Below are 18,139 nucleotides of genomic sequence, written 5' to 3' on the forward strand. Positions count from 1 at the left end.
GTACATGCGCAAATACATGCTTGTATAGGCCATGCTCGTAATTGCACAAGTAGCTGTGCAAATATGTGCTGAAGTTAGGTTGCAGTCTTAGGCGCCAGAGTAGCTGCACCAATACACTCTGCAGTCTAGGTTATGGCCTTATGCACACAAGTACCTATACAAATACACGCTCAAACACCTGTGCAAATATGCGCTCAAGACTAGGACGCAGACATATGCGCTTAAATCTAGGCTGCGGCCTTATGCACACAGGTCCCTGTGCATGCAACCACCAATCGGTGAGTGTTCGCGCACATGCCTATGCACACGGAAAAAGAACCGCTGCCGCAGACTACCACATGGCTAAGTAAAAGCCTGCCTGCACCTTCTGCACATTTAGGCCTGGATATTTTTAACATCCACACTCGCTTGTATGCGAGTGTGGAGAGTTTTTTGAGATTTGGTGCAAAGAGCAGAGTGTTACTCCTATTCAGGCATCGGCGGCACACATTTTACACTTCATACGAGGATTGGTAAAATGATTGGCTTTTAACTCTCTCAGAGTTCAAATGGCGGCTATAGTCTGTCTTGGGGGCAAGGTGCAGAGTGCATTCCTAGCTGCACATCCTGATGTGGTGCATTTTTTCCGGGGGACGAAACATTTGTGACCTTGGGTATGGAAGTTGTCTCCCCCCTGGAATCTTGATTGGGTTCTCAGAGGGTTGTATGCGGCTACGTTTGAACCGATTTGAAGGGTGATGTTGAAGGATCTTTCCCTAAAGGTTGTCTTTCTGGTAGCAATTTGTTCTGCTAGAAGAATTTCGGAGGTACATGCTCTGTCATGCAGGGATCTTTTTCTAAAGATAACAGAGGCGGGAGTCTCCTTGCGTACAGTGCCTCCTTTACTGCCGAAGGTGGTGTCGTTTTGTCATTTGAATCAATAGGTGAACTCCCAGTTTTTCTGAACCTGGACACATCAGTACCTCATAAGAAAGAGTTATTTGGATGTGACGCATGTCTTGTTATGTTATCTTAACGTCACTAATAGCTTTAGGCTGTCCATCTTTTTGTGCTGAGTGGTACAAAGAAGGGTCATATGGCTGGCGCAAAGAAGGGTCAGATGGCTTTGAAGGCCACCATTGCGTGGTGGTTGAATGAGGCAATAAGTTCGGTGTACATATGTCAGGGCCGCGAGATTCCTATCGGCTTTTGGCCTCCCTACTTGGTCGCAAGCGGCATCCTGAGCCAAATGTCAGCAGGTGTCGCCACAAGAAATTTGTAGGGCGGCTGCGTGGAAATCATTGCATACCTTTGCCAGACATTTCCGTTTGGATGTCCATGCTCCAGATACATGGGCTTTGGAGATAGTCTACTTTGAGCGGTCACAGACCCGCCATGTTAAGGGGAAGCTTTGGTACCTCCCATGAGTCTGGACTGATCTGGGTACGTACAGGGAAAGGTAAATTGGTTCATTCCTTTAATTTTCGTTCTTGTAGTACCTCAGATCAGTCCAGAGTCTGCCCAGTTTGGGATGAAAAATTTGAAGAGTCCGCTCAATCTATTATTGCAAATACTCTGAAGGTTGGCACAGGTTGTCTTTTTGGTGTTCTTTTGATCTAAAGGTTGGACAGGATCATTTCCATTAAGGATTTTTTTCCACATCTTGCCGCGCGTTCGTGAGAAATGTGTTAAGTGTAGGCATATTGGCTTAGGTACAATAGCATCTTGGTTTGGGTACAGGGCAATACTGGCGGACTGCAGGTGGCATGCCAGGTTATATGCCAGTGTCAGCGAAAATTTCCCCGTCTCCATCTGCAGGAGGGGAGGCAAAACCCAGGAGTCTGGCCTGATTTGAGGTACTACAGGAACGAAAATTAGCAGGTAAGAACCAATTTACCTTTCTAGACCGCCTTTCCAATTTTAGCTCAAGGCAGTTTACAACATTTTCTCAGGTACAGAAGTTTCCCATCCTAGAGCTGCATTACCTGCCCAAAGTGCTTCAAAGTCAGCACTTAGTTCCCATAATACATGCCCTGCCTGTGGACAGAGTTCCCAGATTCCTGAAGGGCTCTCTTATTTTTTAAAATGAAAAAAAAAAAACAAACCCCAACCCCCAGCAACAATAGGGTTTTTTGTTTAGATAAAGTGATATAGTTGTTTCTTTGCCAATTGTGCTTTAACAGACAGTTCCTTGTTGCCAAGAAAAATCTCTATGCTCTACTGCTGTTGCACCTCCTCTTCCTCATGTCCTTGTCACAAACGAGTGACAAGGTGCGCAGCAGAACTGAGAGGTCTGTAAGGCATTCAATAGGGCCAAGATCTAAATGCTTCTACTATGACCCTGAAACTGGACTGAGGCCACTAACTCACTCCACATGTGCCACACTTTTATAAGTCCCTGCCAACCTGAATTGTATTTGAACCAATCACCTAGAGGTGAAGGGCACTATGGCAAGTATTCCGAGCCACTGTCCCCAATGCCGTGCCACATGGTTGCTATGGCGTAAACGATCAGTACCGAGGAGCTTCTACTTTCAGCAGAGAGCACTGGTAAAAGCTACAGCATTTTCGCATAAAATCAGACAGAGAAGGGAAAATAAATACTCTGATCCAAGTCTTTCCAGGCCAAAATATATGCTCCAAGGAATACAGGACAACATCCTGTAGCAAGATTTTTTTAATGAAAGGTGGCTTCCTTACACTTTAATCGTCCTTACTTTGTGAAACATTAACTACAACCAGGTGTCCCATAAGAAGGGTGTAACTATCTCAGAGTTAGGTTGGAAATACATTAAATTACTTAGCATGTGGAGGTCATTTGAAAATTCCATAGGTCCATTCCCAGCCCTTACACAGATGTGTATGAGATCCTCTTCAGCTCCACAGTGAGGTATGCAAAAAAGGAGCAAATGAAAACTGAGACAGCCATTTTCCCGCCCATGTGGAAAACTACACGCGAAGCAACTTTGGTGGTTTAGGACAAAAGGCAGAAAATAGAAAGAAAACACATTTGTGCAGCTCAGCTACACCACTGATAACATCCGCACACACAGGCACCAAAGAGTACATTTTTAAAACATTTAAATAAACATGAGGTTACTTCACGCACTAAAGCTGTGGTGACAAGACATTAGCATCACATTTCTGAAAATGTCATGATAAAAAAAAAAAAAAAAAAACCAGGATCATAAAGCCATCAGAAAAATGAATTACCCTGGATGAATTTGTTGAAATGTTCGATTGCAGCTTATAAAATATTTCCAGCAAATTTTCCTGAGAGCGCTGCTCTTGGCAACCACACAGTGCTAATCTTGTGTAATATAGGTCAGCCAGCAGTAAGACTGAGAGCTCTGAGGGGAAGGATCTGCAGTAAGAAAGGACATGTAAATTTCAGGCTCTAATGACGTTTGTCAAAACTGGACTACTGAACACTGTTAAACACAAGGCATATGTGCTAAGTCTTTTAAATTATTTTACATTCAGAACTACTATAGGAGGAGACCTGGGTTTGGTTTACTCAAGCTGGAGATGTTGTGAGGCGGCAGCAGCATTCACAGCCCCTCCTCCTGGGAGTCCCAGCTGTCACACAACGGTGACAACTAGCAGGGCCGGACTCAAGAGTGAATGCAGACCAAGTTCTAGAAGGAACTGTGGTCTACGGCACACTCCTGGCTGAGGACAGCTACTGCAGCGGGGCCAGGGAGGAGAATTAGAAATGGCAAAAAACACTAAAGTAGTTGCAATTGAAGGCTGATGGTGTTGCAGCACCTGTAGGGCATCCAGTTACAGTAGAGCTGGAATCCCAAAGGAGGAGGAGGAAATTGCCGAGATGAATCCTCCCCCTCCCTTCTAAAAAAAAAAAAAAAAAAAAAAAGCCCCACTACTGTACAGCCTATCATCTTTATCTTATTTTAGCACTGGAGGCAGTGCATGCAAATCCATCTCAAGCTTATTCACCTTGGATGTCTTGCAAACCAGACCTACTGGTAGCACTCCAGGACCAGATAGATGTTTATCAAACATTCTGTGATAGTTCCAGTTTTTGTACCAAATTTTAGATTATTTCTTTTTTGTAAGCATGGGTCCCCGATCCTTTTAAAAATGGGAGTAAAACATAAGTGGGAAGGGCAATGGAGGGAACAGAAACATTGTAATATACCCAAATATTTTGTAATTTAATTTTTGCTGCCAGCTTTACTATATCCACTGGCACATCACCATGGAGAATCAGCCAGCAAGAGCACAGCGAGGAATGCAACTGGTCTCCAGAGCAACGTGGGCCAAGAAAACCCCTCATCACACCATGGGTTTTACTCTGTCCCATGCATCGTCACCTGTAGCCAGCAAAACATGAACATACCAACCCAGGAGGAGGAAAGCAAATTAGAACTTAAAAAAAAAAAAGACAGGCCTGATTCATCCAGGTCTTTGACCACTGACAGAATGAAAAAAAAAAACAAAAAACCTTAGGGAGGTTGATATGCAAAAGATGCTTTGGTTAAAATCGACTTTAAACCACATTAACCTTACTGGTTAAAGATTCTCACTTCCCCTCACCCCCCACACCAATCGATTAATATCCATTCACACAACATTGCTGTGCATACATATTTAGCCTGATAAAAAAGGGACCAGGTCTGGGCATGCTCATGGTAAAGTTTTCAAATTTAGCTGGCCAACACGATATTCAGTGCTAACTTACTAAATATGTTCAGCTAAATGCAGCTGCAGAAAATGGGTACCTTAAAGCTAATTGCAAAAGTTTTGTTTGGTTAGATTTAACCAAATATTCTGCTGCAACTTTGGCCAGTTAACTGTGGCTGAAAATCCAAATAAAGTTAAACAGTTAAAATTAACAACTGGTTAACTTCATGAACTGGGCTCTAAAATTAAAAAACAAAAAAAAAAAAAGTTCCCTGCACATTATAGTTCCCTGCTCCCTCCTTTCCATTCAAAGGAAGCAGGCCCTACATTCACAAGAAAGATGCTTCGGTGTCTCTGCAGCTGTACATTTTATGCCATTACGTAATGTGCAAAAGAGCAGGGCAGTCAGGAAATCACTCACATTAATAAGCTCTTCACTCGCTCTGCAGGTATCAAGCGGACAATGTCAGAAGATTCCTCTAAACTAAGAAGTGCATTTACAGCTTGGCAGGCCACAAACAAGATTCCTGCAGGATAGAACAAAAGCATGTGATTTCTACACAGAATCTAATGAGGTTACATAAAAATACACACACACATACATAGGTATATTAAACTGAGTATTCACTTCTACCCAATTACCAATTTCTTTTCCAACAAGGTACATGACCCATATTACAGACTCCGGAAACACAGTATGATGATGTGTTTGCGGTGGAAGCAGTGGTGTCCGTGCAAGAAAACCAGATTTTTCTGCCCTTCTTAAGGAGGAACATTTTTACAACATTTTGAGACCAACACTCCAAATTTCTGTACAGACCATCACCCTAGGACTGAATTTTCCTTCCGACAGTCTTATAAGAACGTTTCTTTATGTATAGATGAAAATATAAGCATTAACCATGGCTATTGGTACCCATTCATTGTATATCAGCACAATTAACAGCTGAACAAAACTGGTGGAATAGAATCACACGGTATGCAAATCGTGTACCAATGTGCAGTCTGAACTATGCATCAAGAAGCAAAAGAGATAGATAAGGAGAAAAATGCAGTCTTTGTAGAGAAATTAGAGGCACCCATTGAAAAGGCGGACATGAAACAATCATGGACATCTAGATATCGGCAGCTATTGAGTTTTCTCTGAAAAATATTCATCTAGAAGCTGCTGGAGTGCACCTGCACATTTTTAGTTTGAATTTGCTCCTCTAAGTCCTTCTCCCCACTGCTTCCCCTGATGTTGCCACTGCATTTCACTCGGACGTAGATTTTGGGAAGTGTGTGTGCCAGACTTCCATGCCCTCCCTTTGGCGATGTTGCCAAGGACAGTGAAGCACACCGTTAGCTGTGCTAGGTTGTGGGGTAGTTTTCCATTGGATCTCTTGCCAAAAACTAACCCTGCAGGGCTGCTGCAGGACCGTCTCTGTGCCGTTCTTGCCACTTTCAACAACAAAAAATCATAGGCCAGCAGAACAGGCTGAGTGTTGCACCTTTTACAACATACTATAAACTAAGCCCAAAAACACTATCCCTCCTGTATTCCCTTTGGCCTGTTCTTTAAAAGAAAAAAGTTACCCTATTCAGGGCCATACTTTAACTGGTACACAGAAAGAAAAATAAAAAGCAGTCTGATCCTAAAGATTTTGGTCACGTTTAACAATTGTTTTTGGTTGTTTCAATGAAAATACCACTCACAAAATGCTGTTACTAACATTGTGCCTTTTTCTCAGCCTGACATCTGAAGAAAGAACCTGTGTGGTCTCAAAACCTCACATATTACAGCCACCCGCCACTTGTCATTTATAAGGTACCATGCCCCCTACCAAGACTGGAGTTCATAGCTTTAAGAAATATATTAGATGTGTTCTAACTGTGTAATGATCCTGGCTGCTAGGCAGCCCTCATTGAGCCATACTCACAATCATTCTAGCTGCTTTCTTGAAAGTATCATGATGCAGCAAACCCTGCTTCTCCCTGCACTCAAGGCTTCTTCATCAAGTCACCTTCGGTCCTTGCATTGGCCCACTTTGCCTTGCTTCACTTCTGTGTGGCCCCTGTGGCCTTCTTGTTTCACTTTGCCTTGTGGCCTCCTCTGCCTTCCTGCCTTGTCCTGAGGTCTCCTTGGCCTTCAGGACATCTAGCTTACCTGCTAATTTTCGTTCCTGGAATACCACAAATCATTCAAGATGCATGGGTTTTTCATCCCTACCAGCAGATGGAGACAGAGAAGAAAAGCTTTACTGACACTGTGTTATTTAAGTTAGCATGCCACTTACAGTCCCCAGTATGCACTGTACCCAAGCAAAGTTGAGCTTGAACCATAAACAACTTCACCAAAACAAGCAGGGGACAGGTTGAGCCCCTACCCTGGAACCCTTCAGTCTATAAAGGAGATTGGATATCCCAAACTTAAAACAATTTCTTACTATCTAAACACAGAAAAAAAGAGCAGTCTTTCTGGAGAGAGCAGGGCTCTGGACTGATCTGTGTTATTCAAGGAATGAAAATTAGCAGGTAAGAACCAATTTTCCTTTCCTGTTCATACCAGAGATCAGTCCAGATGCATGAGATGTACCCAAGCTCCCCTAAACTGAGCGAGCATCTGAAAGACCTGATCGCAGCACATTCTCTCCAAAACCAGCCGCTTCTGGTGCCTGAACATCCAATCGGAAATTCCTTGTGAAATTGTGTAGAGAAGACCAGGTCGCCACTCGATAGATCTCCTGCAGGGAAACCAACTAACACTCAGCCCCAGGACATCTCCTGCACCCTAGTAGAATGGGCCCATAGACCCACCGGGATCGGACGTCCTTTGCAAATATAGGAAGACACAATGGCGTCCTTTAGCCATCGTGCAATGGTTACTTTAAAAGCTTTATTACCTTTACTCATTCCACTAAACAGAACGAACAGGTGATCGGACCTCAGAAAACAGTTGGTGACCTTCAAATAGCACAAAAGGACCAGACACACATCCAACAAGTGACGTTTCTTTGCATGCTTAGATAAGAATCCCAATCTAAAAAAAACAGGAAGTTCCACCATCTGGCTTAGGTAAAAAGGAAATACCATCTTCGGTAAAAAGGAAGGTACCATGCACAAAGACATCCATCCTCTGAAATCTGAAGAAAAGGGTCCCTACAAGACAACACTTGAAGTTCTGAAATCCGCCTGGCTGAAAAAATTGCCACTAGAAAGACCACCTTTAATGAAGGTCCTTCAATGATGCCCTTTTCAATGGCTCAAATGGAGGACCACAGTGAATCCTCAAAAACAAATTGAGGTTCCACGAGGGAAACACACACCAGATGCCATAAATGCTTCACCACTCAAAGAAAACAGACCACATCCGGATGCAAAGCCCAGGGATAAACCCTGCACCTTACCTCTAAAACAGCCCAGGGTTTGCAACCTCTGCATGACTCATTGAACTGAGTGCTGACAGAGTTCCTTCGACTTCAGCTGAATGAGCAGTTTCATCCAGCCTGCTATGCTCAGACATTAGTCCTCGCCTCGCCTTCTCAGCCATTCTACAGTTCGTATACAAGTGCCACCTAATCAGCTCCTTCAAAACCTGGGGAATCGGGGGAAATCATTTCTCCTTCTGGAAGAGCCTAATCATCCTGGGGTTGTCCCCTTCTGCCACAGGAACCTCCTCTGGCTCCAAGAGGCTCCCGGAGGCTCTGACAAGAATCCCCCTGTCCTTCTCAGAACCCTCTTCTAGCTAGGAGTGCGCAGAGGCACTTTCAACCCCACCCTGGGAGTCAAGTTTCTTAAACTTGCCATGCCACAGAAGGGTCTGTGAGTGGGGAAGCTTCCCTGATGATGACTCCTTCACCAGAAAAGCATTGTGCATTTAAAGCACAAACTTGAAGGATCCTCTGTTCCCTCCTGGGATCCAGTACAGCATGGGAATAATGGAGGAGGAACAGACCTCTCCTCTGATCTTTCCAGCTCCACAGGACCTGCCTCTAACATAGCTGCCATTCCCATGTTGCAGGGAAGAGCAGCCCTGCCTGCGTCATCTGATCTGGCCATTCTTTTGCCTTCCAAAGCTGTGCTGTCCGTGCCGAAGCTGTCTTCCCCTCCTGAAGCACACCTGCTGCAGAGCCCCGATGTGTTCAGCAACGTTTCCCAAACTTCATGGTCATTGCCATGACTAAGCCCAGCTGAACATGCTTCTAACAGGAGCAGGACTCCCTGAAAGACTCCACAGCCCAGCGGGGAAGCTCATCAAGCGATCCCCGGCCTTACCTGCTGGAGCAGCCACTAACCCCCTCCTCTCCCCGATGGCTCTCCCAAGCCAAGCTGGCCTGTCTCCCTCCATGCAATTCTTTTTTTTCATTTTTTTTTTTTAAGAGAAAGTTCCTCTAAACAGCAGCAGCAAGGAATAAAAGTAAAAACACTTTCCTGATGTTATATTCATCTGGCTGAGCGAAGGGAGAGGGAGGAAGGGACATGTGGAGGAAAAAGAGGAAGCCAGACCACTGACTTTCAATCACCCCACATACTACAGACCGAGACAGTTTTGGGTCACCAACCCCTGTTCGCCCTACTCTACCAGGAGGATGGTTCTCCATGACACTTAGCACACCAGGAGCAATTTTTCTGTTTTTTTTTCCCCAATAAAAACTCCAAACTGTAGGTTTTACACCTCTAACATCTGCTGGAGATAGACAAATACTGAGGGACAGCAGGTAGCACGCTAACAAGTAGCATGGTATCAGTACAGCTTTTGTTCTCTGTCTCCATCTGCTGGTAGGGATGAAAAATCCATGCATCTGACCTGATCTGGAGTAAGAACAGGAACTTTGTCTTATCTTGCTTTCAGGCCTTCTAGCTCTTGCCTTGCCCTGTAGCCTTTGGTCCTTCTCCCCTTGCCTTAGCTGGCCTTGTGGCCTTCTATTCTTGCTTTGAATTACACTGTGGCCTGGTTGGCCTTCTAGTTTGTTGTCTGTCTGTTCCCAGTCCTGCCCTGCCTAGTTAACAGCTCCCATCCTGTCTTTTCCAGCCTGTGCCTCTGGTTCCTGCCTTGCCTCTGACCCAGCTTGTCTCCAGCCCCAGCCTACGTTCTGCCAGTCACCAAAACCTGCAGGCTCAACCCAAGGGGGAAATCGGCCGGTCAGACAGAAAACCTTGCCCTGTCCTGAAATCCTGTACTGCTCCTGTGGGGGAAGTGTCCATATCCAGACAATCCCCTAGACGTGGCAAACTGTTTACTTTGAATTTGCAGCAATGGGTTGTGCCATTTTTCTAGTTTTAGGAAATATATCCACATACATGTGAAATTTCTTTTGCTCCTTCTGATCATCATTTATTCTTTTTTCTGCTAGTGTCCTCATGGATATGTACAACTTATGAATTTTAAATGGAATATTTAAAAAATATATTTTTTTTTAATTACATACCTTTACTGATGTTTCCTCTATCAACAGTAATGAACAGTGATTCTATTAAAGCCATCAGTTGTGGCAGAATTGCTCTTTTGTCCATTGGTCTGCCAAAAGAAATCAATGTAAAACCTGTCATCTCCAGCTTCTAACATCCCAGACACCTAATAACAAACTTTTACTTGTTTATTTAAAAGATTTTTAACCCACCCAGGGTTTGAGGTGGAGAACACTTAGCTGTCTCCAAATCAAGGAGAATGATCTCTAGATACAATACAAATATACTGTCAATAAGGTATCCCAGGGCTGGGCAAACCTTTTGACACAAAAGCCACATTGGGGGCCCAGTCCAAGGTCCACATGAAAGTCTGAAAGGCATGGGAAAGGTGTCCTCTGGAGGTCCAATGGTCTAACAACAACACACCTGGCCCATCATGCTCTCATTACCACAGACCAGCACCCAAATCATGCTCATCATCACAGGCTGGACTGAAACTTCCCCTGGGCCGTAGTTTGACCACCTCTGAGGTAGCAGAAGCTAGCATTTTCCAAAGGCTGAGAAGCTCAAGGACAAGGGTGTCATCATATAGACATGAAGGGAGAGAAGATCCAAAGAGAAAACATTTTTTCACCAAGAGGATAGAGCCAAAGCAATGACAGAATTCAAGTATATAGGGGACACACAATAGGACCCTGGTGACAGAGGGAGGGAGAAGACCACCGACAAAGCAAGACCTGATACAACCCAGTGGGCAGGTACAAATGGGCAAATTCAAAGGATCAAGTGGTCCTTTTCTAATTACATCATCTTTGCTTCTACGAGTGCCATAGGCCAACAAGGAGCCCCGCTTTTGAGACCAGTGTCACTATATGCAAATATCTCTCGCAGATTTACTGTGGACACTCAAAATGCCATAATTATTGGCTGCAGGCGACTACTGAGCCTCACCAGCACCAGTTCAACATTGCTTGCAGACACACATTTTCAACAGTTATTAACTGTAACATGCTTCACTGCTCATAAAAATGCCAAATGATGCAATAGTATGGCCTTCCAAGTGCAATAATGTGCTCTCTTACATTTTTACACCAATATTCACATCAGAATTGAATAAAACATTCACTTTCTTACCTCACATGAGGAAGTACCACGCATGCGGCCCACAGATGTGACAGACTGGCATATTCTTCATTTTCTGGTGCCTGAACCAAAGATAATATATAATCCAACACAGGATGGGCTTCTGTTTTTTTATTTTTTTCACCTTCATAATGGTCTGTTTTGATTCTTTGGGGTGGAAAAAAAATGCACATTTTTTATTTTACATTTGGTTTACTTTTAGACAAGGAGGCGCAAAACATTATTAGCATGGCACCACCATGAAAAAGAAAAAATCAGAACATCCATGAAAAGTATTCAGGTTCCACTAATAAAATCTAGTAAGATACAGCAACAGGCCAGAGGAAGAAATTATGGGGGCAATTTTGGAAACATGCAGCTTGCTTGCCATTAATTTATACCGGCGGGCCTGCGAGCGAATTTTCAAAAGGGAGCTCCCTGTGGCATTTTCCTTTAACAATTTGGGTGGTGGAATAAGCAGGGGCCAGCTAGTGAGGTGGACACTTCTGTACAAACAGTCTTTGCACTTCTTTAACAGCGGGTGGAAAGTCAGCACCTTAAAGCAGATAAGGGGATTTCGAAATGAAATTCCCATGTATTGCTTACTTGCCCTTTTTGTGGCGCTGGTAACAGCAAGTTGTGAAACGTGCATCTACTTCTACCCCAAAAGGGGAGGTCAATTTTAAGCCAACAATTTCACTCAGGGTAAATTCAAATGAAAACTATCCTCCCCATTTTACAGTTAAAAGCAAACAAATTTGTAAACATAACTCTTTGAAATGATTGAACTTTTTAAGCGCAGCACAGAAATAAACGTCAAATCAGCAAGCTATAGTCAATAGTCCAATAAGAAAACCCAAAAAACTCACCTACACCTTATTTGCTGATCTCTGTCAGGCCGATACAGAAAAATGCGTGGGAGAGCGGGCGAGCGCCCGCTGTCCCGGTGCGCCCACAGGCCACTCTCCTGGGCGTGCAATTCAGGAGGGTGGCCTATGCAAATTAGGGCCCGTGGTAAAAGGAGGCGCTAGGCACACTAGTGCATCCCTAGCACCTCCTTTTTGACAGGAGCGGCGGCTGCCAGCGGGTTCGACAGCCGACGCCGGTTCCCAAACCCGCTGACAGCCACGGGTCTGGAAAACGGACACCGGCAAAATTAAGGGTCCGTCTTCCGACCCGCGGGCCAATTTTTAATTTTTTTTTTTTTAAATTTTTACTATTTTTTTTTTAATCATATCGCTATGATATTAAGTCGGAGGGTGTACAGAAAAGCAGTTTTTACTGCTTTTCTGTACACTTCCCTGGTGCCGGCAGAAATTAATGCCAGCCTTTGGGCAGGCGTTACTTTCTGTATCGCGCGGCAATAACTAATAGCGCCCGCAACATGCATTTGCATGTTGCGGGCGCTATTAGTTTCGGGGGGGTGGGGGGGGGGGGGGGGGTTGGACGCATTATTAACCCTTACTGTATAAGGGGTAAAGCTAGCGCGTCGAAAATGCACGTCCAAACCTGGGCTAACAGTGCGCTCCACTGTACTGTATTGGCCTGTGTATATCTAAAGTAGGCTAATCCGGCAACCAAATTGCTTCCTAGGAAAGTCGAGCAAAACACTTCCCAGATGTCAGACACAAAAGGGGTCCACATTTTTAGCCGCTGTGCAACTCGGCTAGTTAGCCAGATAAACATATCCGGGGTGCAGTTGCATTGCTGAATATAACCAGCTAACTTTAAGATAGTCGGGTATGTCTAACTGGCTAATTTTAGGACAGCCCTATGGCCCAACCAGAGTTAAGCGGCTAACTCTCCTCTTCCTCTGCATAAATTCAGTGGCTAACTCTGCTCTTCCTCAAAACGCCTTCTACCTACCCATGGAACATCTCTTTATCTGACTAAATATAGATAGGTGAGACATTTAGATGGATAAAGGAAAATTGATTCCTGTAGTACCACAGATCAGTCCAGACGCCTGGGTTTTGCTTCCGTTCCAGCAGATGGTAGACAGAGAAGTTTTATTGACATTGTCACTTAACCTGGTGTGCCACCTGCAGTCCTTCAGTATTGATCTGTACCCAAGCCAAGATGGAAAAGTATACCAAAACTCAACAAAACCTATCCCGCATCTCCCACCAAACAAGCAGGAGGAGGAGAAAACACTAAATCTGAACGAACCTTATAACCAAATAAATCAGCATGTACAACCATCACCTGAGCCAGGAAAAGCCAATTGAAAATACCTCAGTTTATATACAAACAGTAAATAGAGCGGACTCTCCAAACTAGAGTGGGACTCTTGACTGATCTGTGGTACTACAGAAACGAAAATTAGCAGGTAAGAACCAATTTTCCTTTCCCAGATCAGTCCAGAGTCCTGGGATGTACCAAAGCTTCCCTAAACCAGGTGGGTCTGCAAGAGTCCCACTTAAAGCCCGCTTTCACCAAATTTGCTAGACCATGGTGCCTGGACATCCAGACAATAATGCCTGGAGAAAGTGTGCAAAGACTTCCATGTACCCGCCTTACAAATTTCTTGTAGCAACACTAACTGACATTCAGCCCAGGATGCAGCTTGTGACGTGTCGAGTGAGCCCTCAGGCCCTGAGGCAACGACTAACCCATGCAAATGTACGCCGAAACTATGGCCGCTTTCAGCCACCGTGCTGTGGTAGCTTTTGAAGCTTTCTGCCCTTTCTTTGCACCACTCAAAAGGATGAAAAGATGATCAGAAATTGTGAAACTATTAGTGACTTCCAGATAACGTAACAGTGCTCGCTTCACATCCAGACATCTCAACTCATTACCCAAAGCAACCGTCCTATCCAAATTTTGAAAGGCTGGTAACTCCACAGATTGATTCACGTGAAAGGAGGAAACAACCTTTGGAAGAAAAGAAGGCTCTGTTCGCAATGAGACACCCGAATCGGAAAACCTTAGGAAAGGCTCTCTACATGAAAGGGCTTACAGCTCTGAAATCCAACTAGCCGAACAAATTATATAGGACCTTGCCGCAGTAGGTTGGGAAGATGAGCCAGACATAGTGGGCCATCCACTGCAAGACTGACTAAATCCGCGAACCATGGCTGACGAGGCCAATCTGGTGCCACCAGAACTACATGCTCTGGATGAAGCTCTATTCTTCGCAAGACTTTGCCCACCAGTGGCCACGGTGGGAAGACATACAGGAGAATTGTCTGTGGTCAAGGGAGGACTAAGGTATCGACTCCTTCTGCCCTGTGCTCTCTTCTTCGACTGAAGAACCTTAGGGCCTTGGCATTCTAGCAAGTTGACATGAGATCCATGCACGGAACACCCCACCTGCGACGAATCAGGAGCATGGTTTAATCTGACCATTCCCACTCCCTGGGATCCAACTGTTGGCGACTGAGGAAATCCACCAGGACATTGTCCAGCCCCGCTATGTGGGAAGCTGCTAGTATCTCCAGGTGGCCCTTTACCCAATGTGCCACTGCCCGATTCTTGGTACTGCCCTGCCAGTTGAGGTAAGCCACCGCCATCGCATTGTCCGAAAAAACTCACTGGCCTGCCCTGAACAAGAGGCAAGAAGGCCTGTAACATTAGATGCACTGCTCTTGTCTCTAGACAGTTCATGGACCATGAAACTAAGAAGATTGTGAGTCCTCAGGAAGAATGAGACCCGCCCCCGATGACGTCACCACGCTAGCGTCAGAGCCGGTAAACGACGCCGATCCATCAGGCAATGAAGGTGAGGGGCAACCCACCAACATCGGGTACCCTGAGAGACAATCCCTGGCTGAAAAAAACTGAAAAAAAAAATGAAAAATCGCCATGAAACTAAGAAGATTGTGAGTCCTCAGGAAGAATGAGACCCGCCCCCGATGACGTCACCACGCTAGCGTCAGAGCCGGTAAACGACGCCGGTCCATCAGGCGTTGCGCGCCGGGCGTCGCGCCCCTTTGGGGCGCGACAAAGGGGCTCTCCCCTTTGTGCTTCTTTTAAAATAAAGGTTAATTAAAAAGAAAAACATAAATAAAATTATTAAAGTTGTTTAGGTTTTTGTTTTGTTAACATTTCTTTCGTTTTAGATGTTCAATGTATTAGACTAAGGAATTATATTTCCTGCTTATTCAGTTTCACTGTAAACCGGCCTAATTTGCATTGTATGCAAGAATGTCGGTATATAAAAATTAAAAATAAATAAATAAATAAATGATGTCTCCTCCGGAGATGAGTGTCCCTGCGCCACTTGAGCCTGACATACAGCCCCCCAAACTGGAATGGCTGGCATCAATTGTGACCACTATCCAATTCGGAACCTCCAAGGCCATCCCAAGGCTCAAACTATCCCGACACAGCCACCAATCCAGACTCGACCTGGCACTTTCTATAAGAGGCAGCGGTAGATGAAATTGCTCCGATACTGGATTCCACCTGGAAAGCAAGGCCGACTGCAGTGGCCACATATGAGCGAATGCCCAAGGGACAAATTCCAAGGTGGAAGCCATAGACCCAAGAATCTGCAGATAATCCCAGACCCTAGGAACCTCACTACTTAGCAAACTGCGAATCTGATCATGGATCTTGTCAATCCACTCCTCGGTAAGAAAAACTCTCCTGAGCCCGGTGTCGAAACACACTCCCAGAAATTCCAGAACTTGAGACGATATTAACTGGCTCTTGTGCAAATTCACAACACAGCCCAGGGACCGTAAGCGTTGAAACACTACCATCACTGCCCGATGACAGAGAGCCTCTGACTTTGCGCAGATCAACCAGTCATCCAAATACGGGTGAACCAGGATGCCCTCCTGCCGAAGAGCTGCTGCCACTATGACCATCACCATGATAAAGGCCTTGGCATGGTTGCCACCCAAAAGGATGGGCACAAAACTGAAAATGATCTCTGAGGATCATGAACCTAAGAAACCTTTGATGGTATGGATGAATTGAGATCTGGAGATAGGCCTCGGTCAAATCTAGAGAAGCCAAAAACTCCCCTTTGCACACTGCAGCAATCACCGACCTCAATGTTTCCATCTGAAAACATGGTATTTTGAGCACCAGATTCACCCTCTTTAAATCCACAATCGGACGAAAAGCACCGTCCTTCTTTGGGTCTACAAAATAAATGGAAGACCTTCCTGTTTCCCGTTCCTCGAATGGTACTAATACAATGGCTCCCAACAGATGTAGACGATTGACAGTTTTCCAAACTACCTGTCTTTTCTATTCATAAGTGCAAGGGGACCTTATGAATAAATCTTTTAGCGGCTGAGCAAATTCTAAAGCGTAACTGTGTTCTATCACACTTAGGACCCACTGATCCATCGTGATCTTGGCCCACTCCTCGAGAAAGGATTTTAACAGACCTCTGATTCTCGGAATGGAGAAGCGGGGTGGCCTCGCTTCATTAGGAGAACTTGGAACTGGAGGCTCCCTGATCAGAACCATTTCTGACTGGTCTATGGCCTCAAAAGGACTGTCTCCAAAACTGCTGCCTCCTGGTACCTTGTTTCTGACCTCCTCCCGAAAGACGAGACTGCTGGGGATGTCAGTTGGACCAGAAATGAACCCGTGCCGAAGAGAAACCTCTGCCTACCTTCGGCTTCTTCTTCAACAGCTTGTGCCCTTTAGTCTCTCTGAGACGTTTCACAAGCTCCTCCAAAAAGCAGCTTCCCCTTAAACAGAAGTGATCCCATCTGAAACTTAGACCAAACATCCGCTGACTAGTTCCTTAACCACAGAAGCCTTCTAGCGGAGACCGCGGACTTCATCAAGCAAGAGGAAGAATATAAGAACATGCCATATTGGGTAAGACCAAGGGTCTATCAAGCCCAGCATCCTTTCTCCAAAGTGGCCAATCCAGACCTTAAGAACCTGGCAAGTACCCAAAAACTAAGTCTATCCCATGTTACCATTGCTAGTAATAGCAGTGGCTATTTTCTAAGTCAACTTAATTAATAGCAGGTAATGGACTTCTCCACATGGTATTAAGGACCACAATTCCTCCCAGTGAAAAAGGCAGACTACCTTTGGATCATCTCCCTTCACCGAGGGTGCTTAATCCCGTGCATCATCAGGGTCCATACTGTCCACATAAGGATCTACCCCAGACGGATCTACCACCAGGGGGAGATCATCAGTCTCCGAGCTCTCCAAGGTATTATCAGCATTCCCCGGGGGTAACTGATGCACCAGTACTCTTTGAACCCTAGTCGCCTCACCAAATTGAGAAGAATGTGGCCTCTTGGCCATAACTGGCTCCTGCAAATCCAGTGGTATGGGATGGCGACATCCAGCCACCCTTTTTGCCAGAAAAGCAAAACAAAATCCAGGGAAAAATCCTGGATTTCTGGATCCTGCTCCAGGAGGTCTTCCCCTTCTTCCCCCAACAGAGGATCCCAGGGCTCTGAGGGCCTTCGATCTGCCGGCGACAGCGGCGGGGGCAGGGCAGCATCTTTGCAGGCCCTATCAGTCATGGCAGCAAAGAATCACAAAATGGCAACCATTCCCACCAAAACTGGGGCTGCTAGGCTCCCTCCATGCTGCCCATGGAGGATCACTGCCAGGCTCACAGAGCTGCCTCCCCACCACCCGGAGAAGCAGCGGGAGCAAGTGCCGGTAAGGGAGAGGCATGCACGTGTCCCCACATGCTGCGCACTGCTTACTGCACATATGGTAGCAAAAACCTCACTAACTTTTTTTTTTTTTAAACAAATGCCGCTCTGAGCCAACTGAGCTGCTGAAAGACGACCTTAAGCGCGCCCAATGACTCCACAGGTCGCCAGGAACGTGAACACCCGACCGGGAAAAAAGAAAAACAGAGGCTTTTTACATTTTTTTTTTCAAAAGTTTATAGTTGCAGCTGCAGGCTCCGGCTGTGCACCTTTGGGAGGGGAGGAGAGGGAACTGGCCTCATCAGTTATCTCCTCCCTCAACGGGTCAAGGATCCAGGTAGACTCAGGTGTTTCTAACCCTTCCTGCTCGTCCGCTCTTCCATCTGAAAGGATGGCCCCCACCAGGACCTACC

General features: G+C 45.4%; 1 protein-coding gene across 1 annotated transcript in view; it reads right to left on the reverse strand.

Annotated features, from left to right (window-relative positions):
- The window catches only part of UTP20 (UTP20 small subunit processome component), a 399,297-nt gene that overhangs the window by 289,549 nt on the left and 91,609 nt on the right, over nucleotides 1-18,139 (reverse strand). The window contains exons 13-16 of the mRNA XM_029599719.1: nucleotides 11,146-11,301; nucleotides 10,032-10,120; nucleotides 5,045-5,150; nucleotides 3,193-3,343 (exon numbers count right to left, since the gene is read on the reverse strand). Of these exons, the coding sequence (XP_029455579.1) occupies nucleotides 3,193-3,343; nucleotides 5,045-5,150; nucleotides 10,032-10,120; nucleotides 11,146-11,301 (502 nt within the window). The remainder of the gene's footprint in view (nucleotides 1-3,192; nucleotides 3,344-5,044; nucleotides 5,151-10,031; nucleotides 10,121-11,145; nucleotides 11,302-18,139) is intronic.

Source organism: Rhinatrema bivittatum, chromosome 4, assembly GCF_901001135.1.
Source record: "Rhinatrema bivittatum chromosome 4, aRhiBiv1.1, whole genome shotgun sequence".
In the NCBI taxonomy this organism is placed as follows: domain Eukaryota; kingdom Metazoa; phylum Chordata; class Amphibia; order Gymnophiona; family Rhinatrematidae; genus Rhinatrema; species Rhinatrema bivittatum.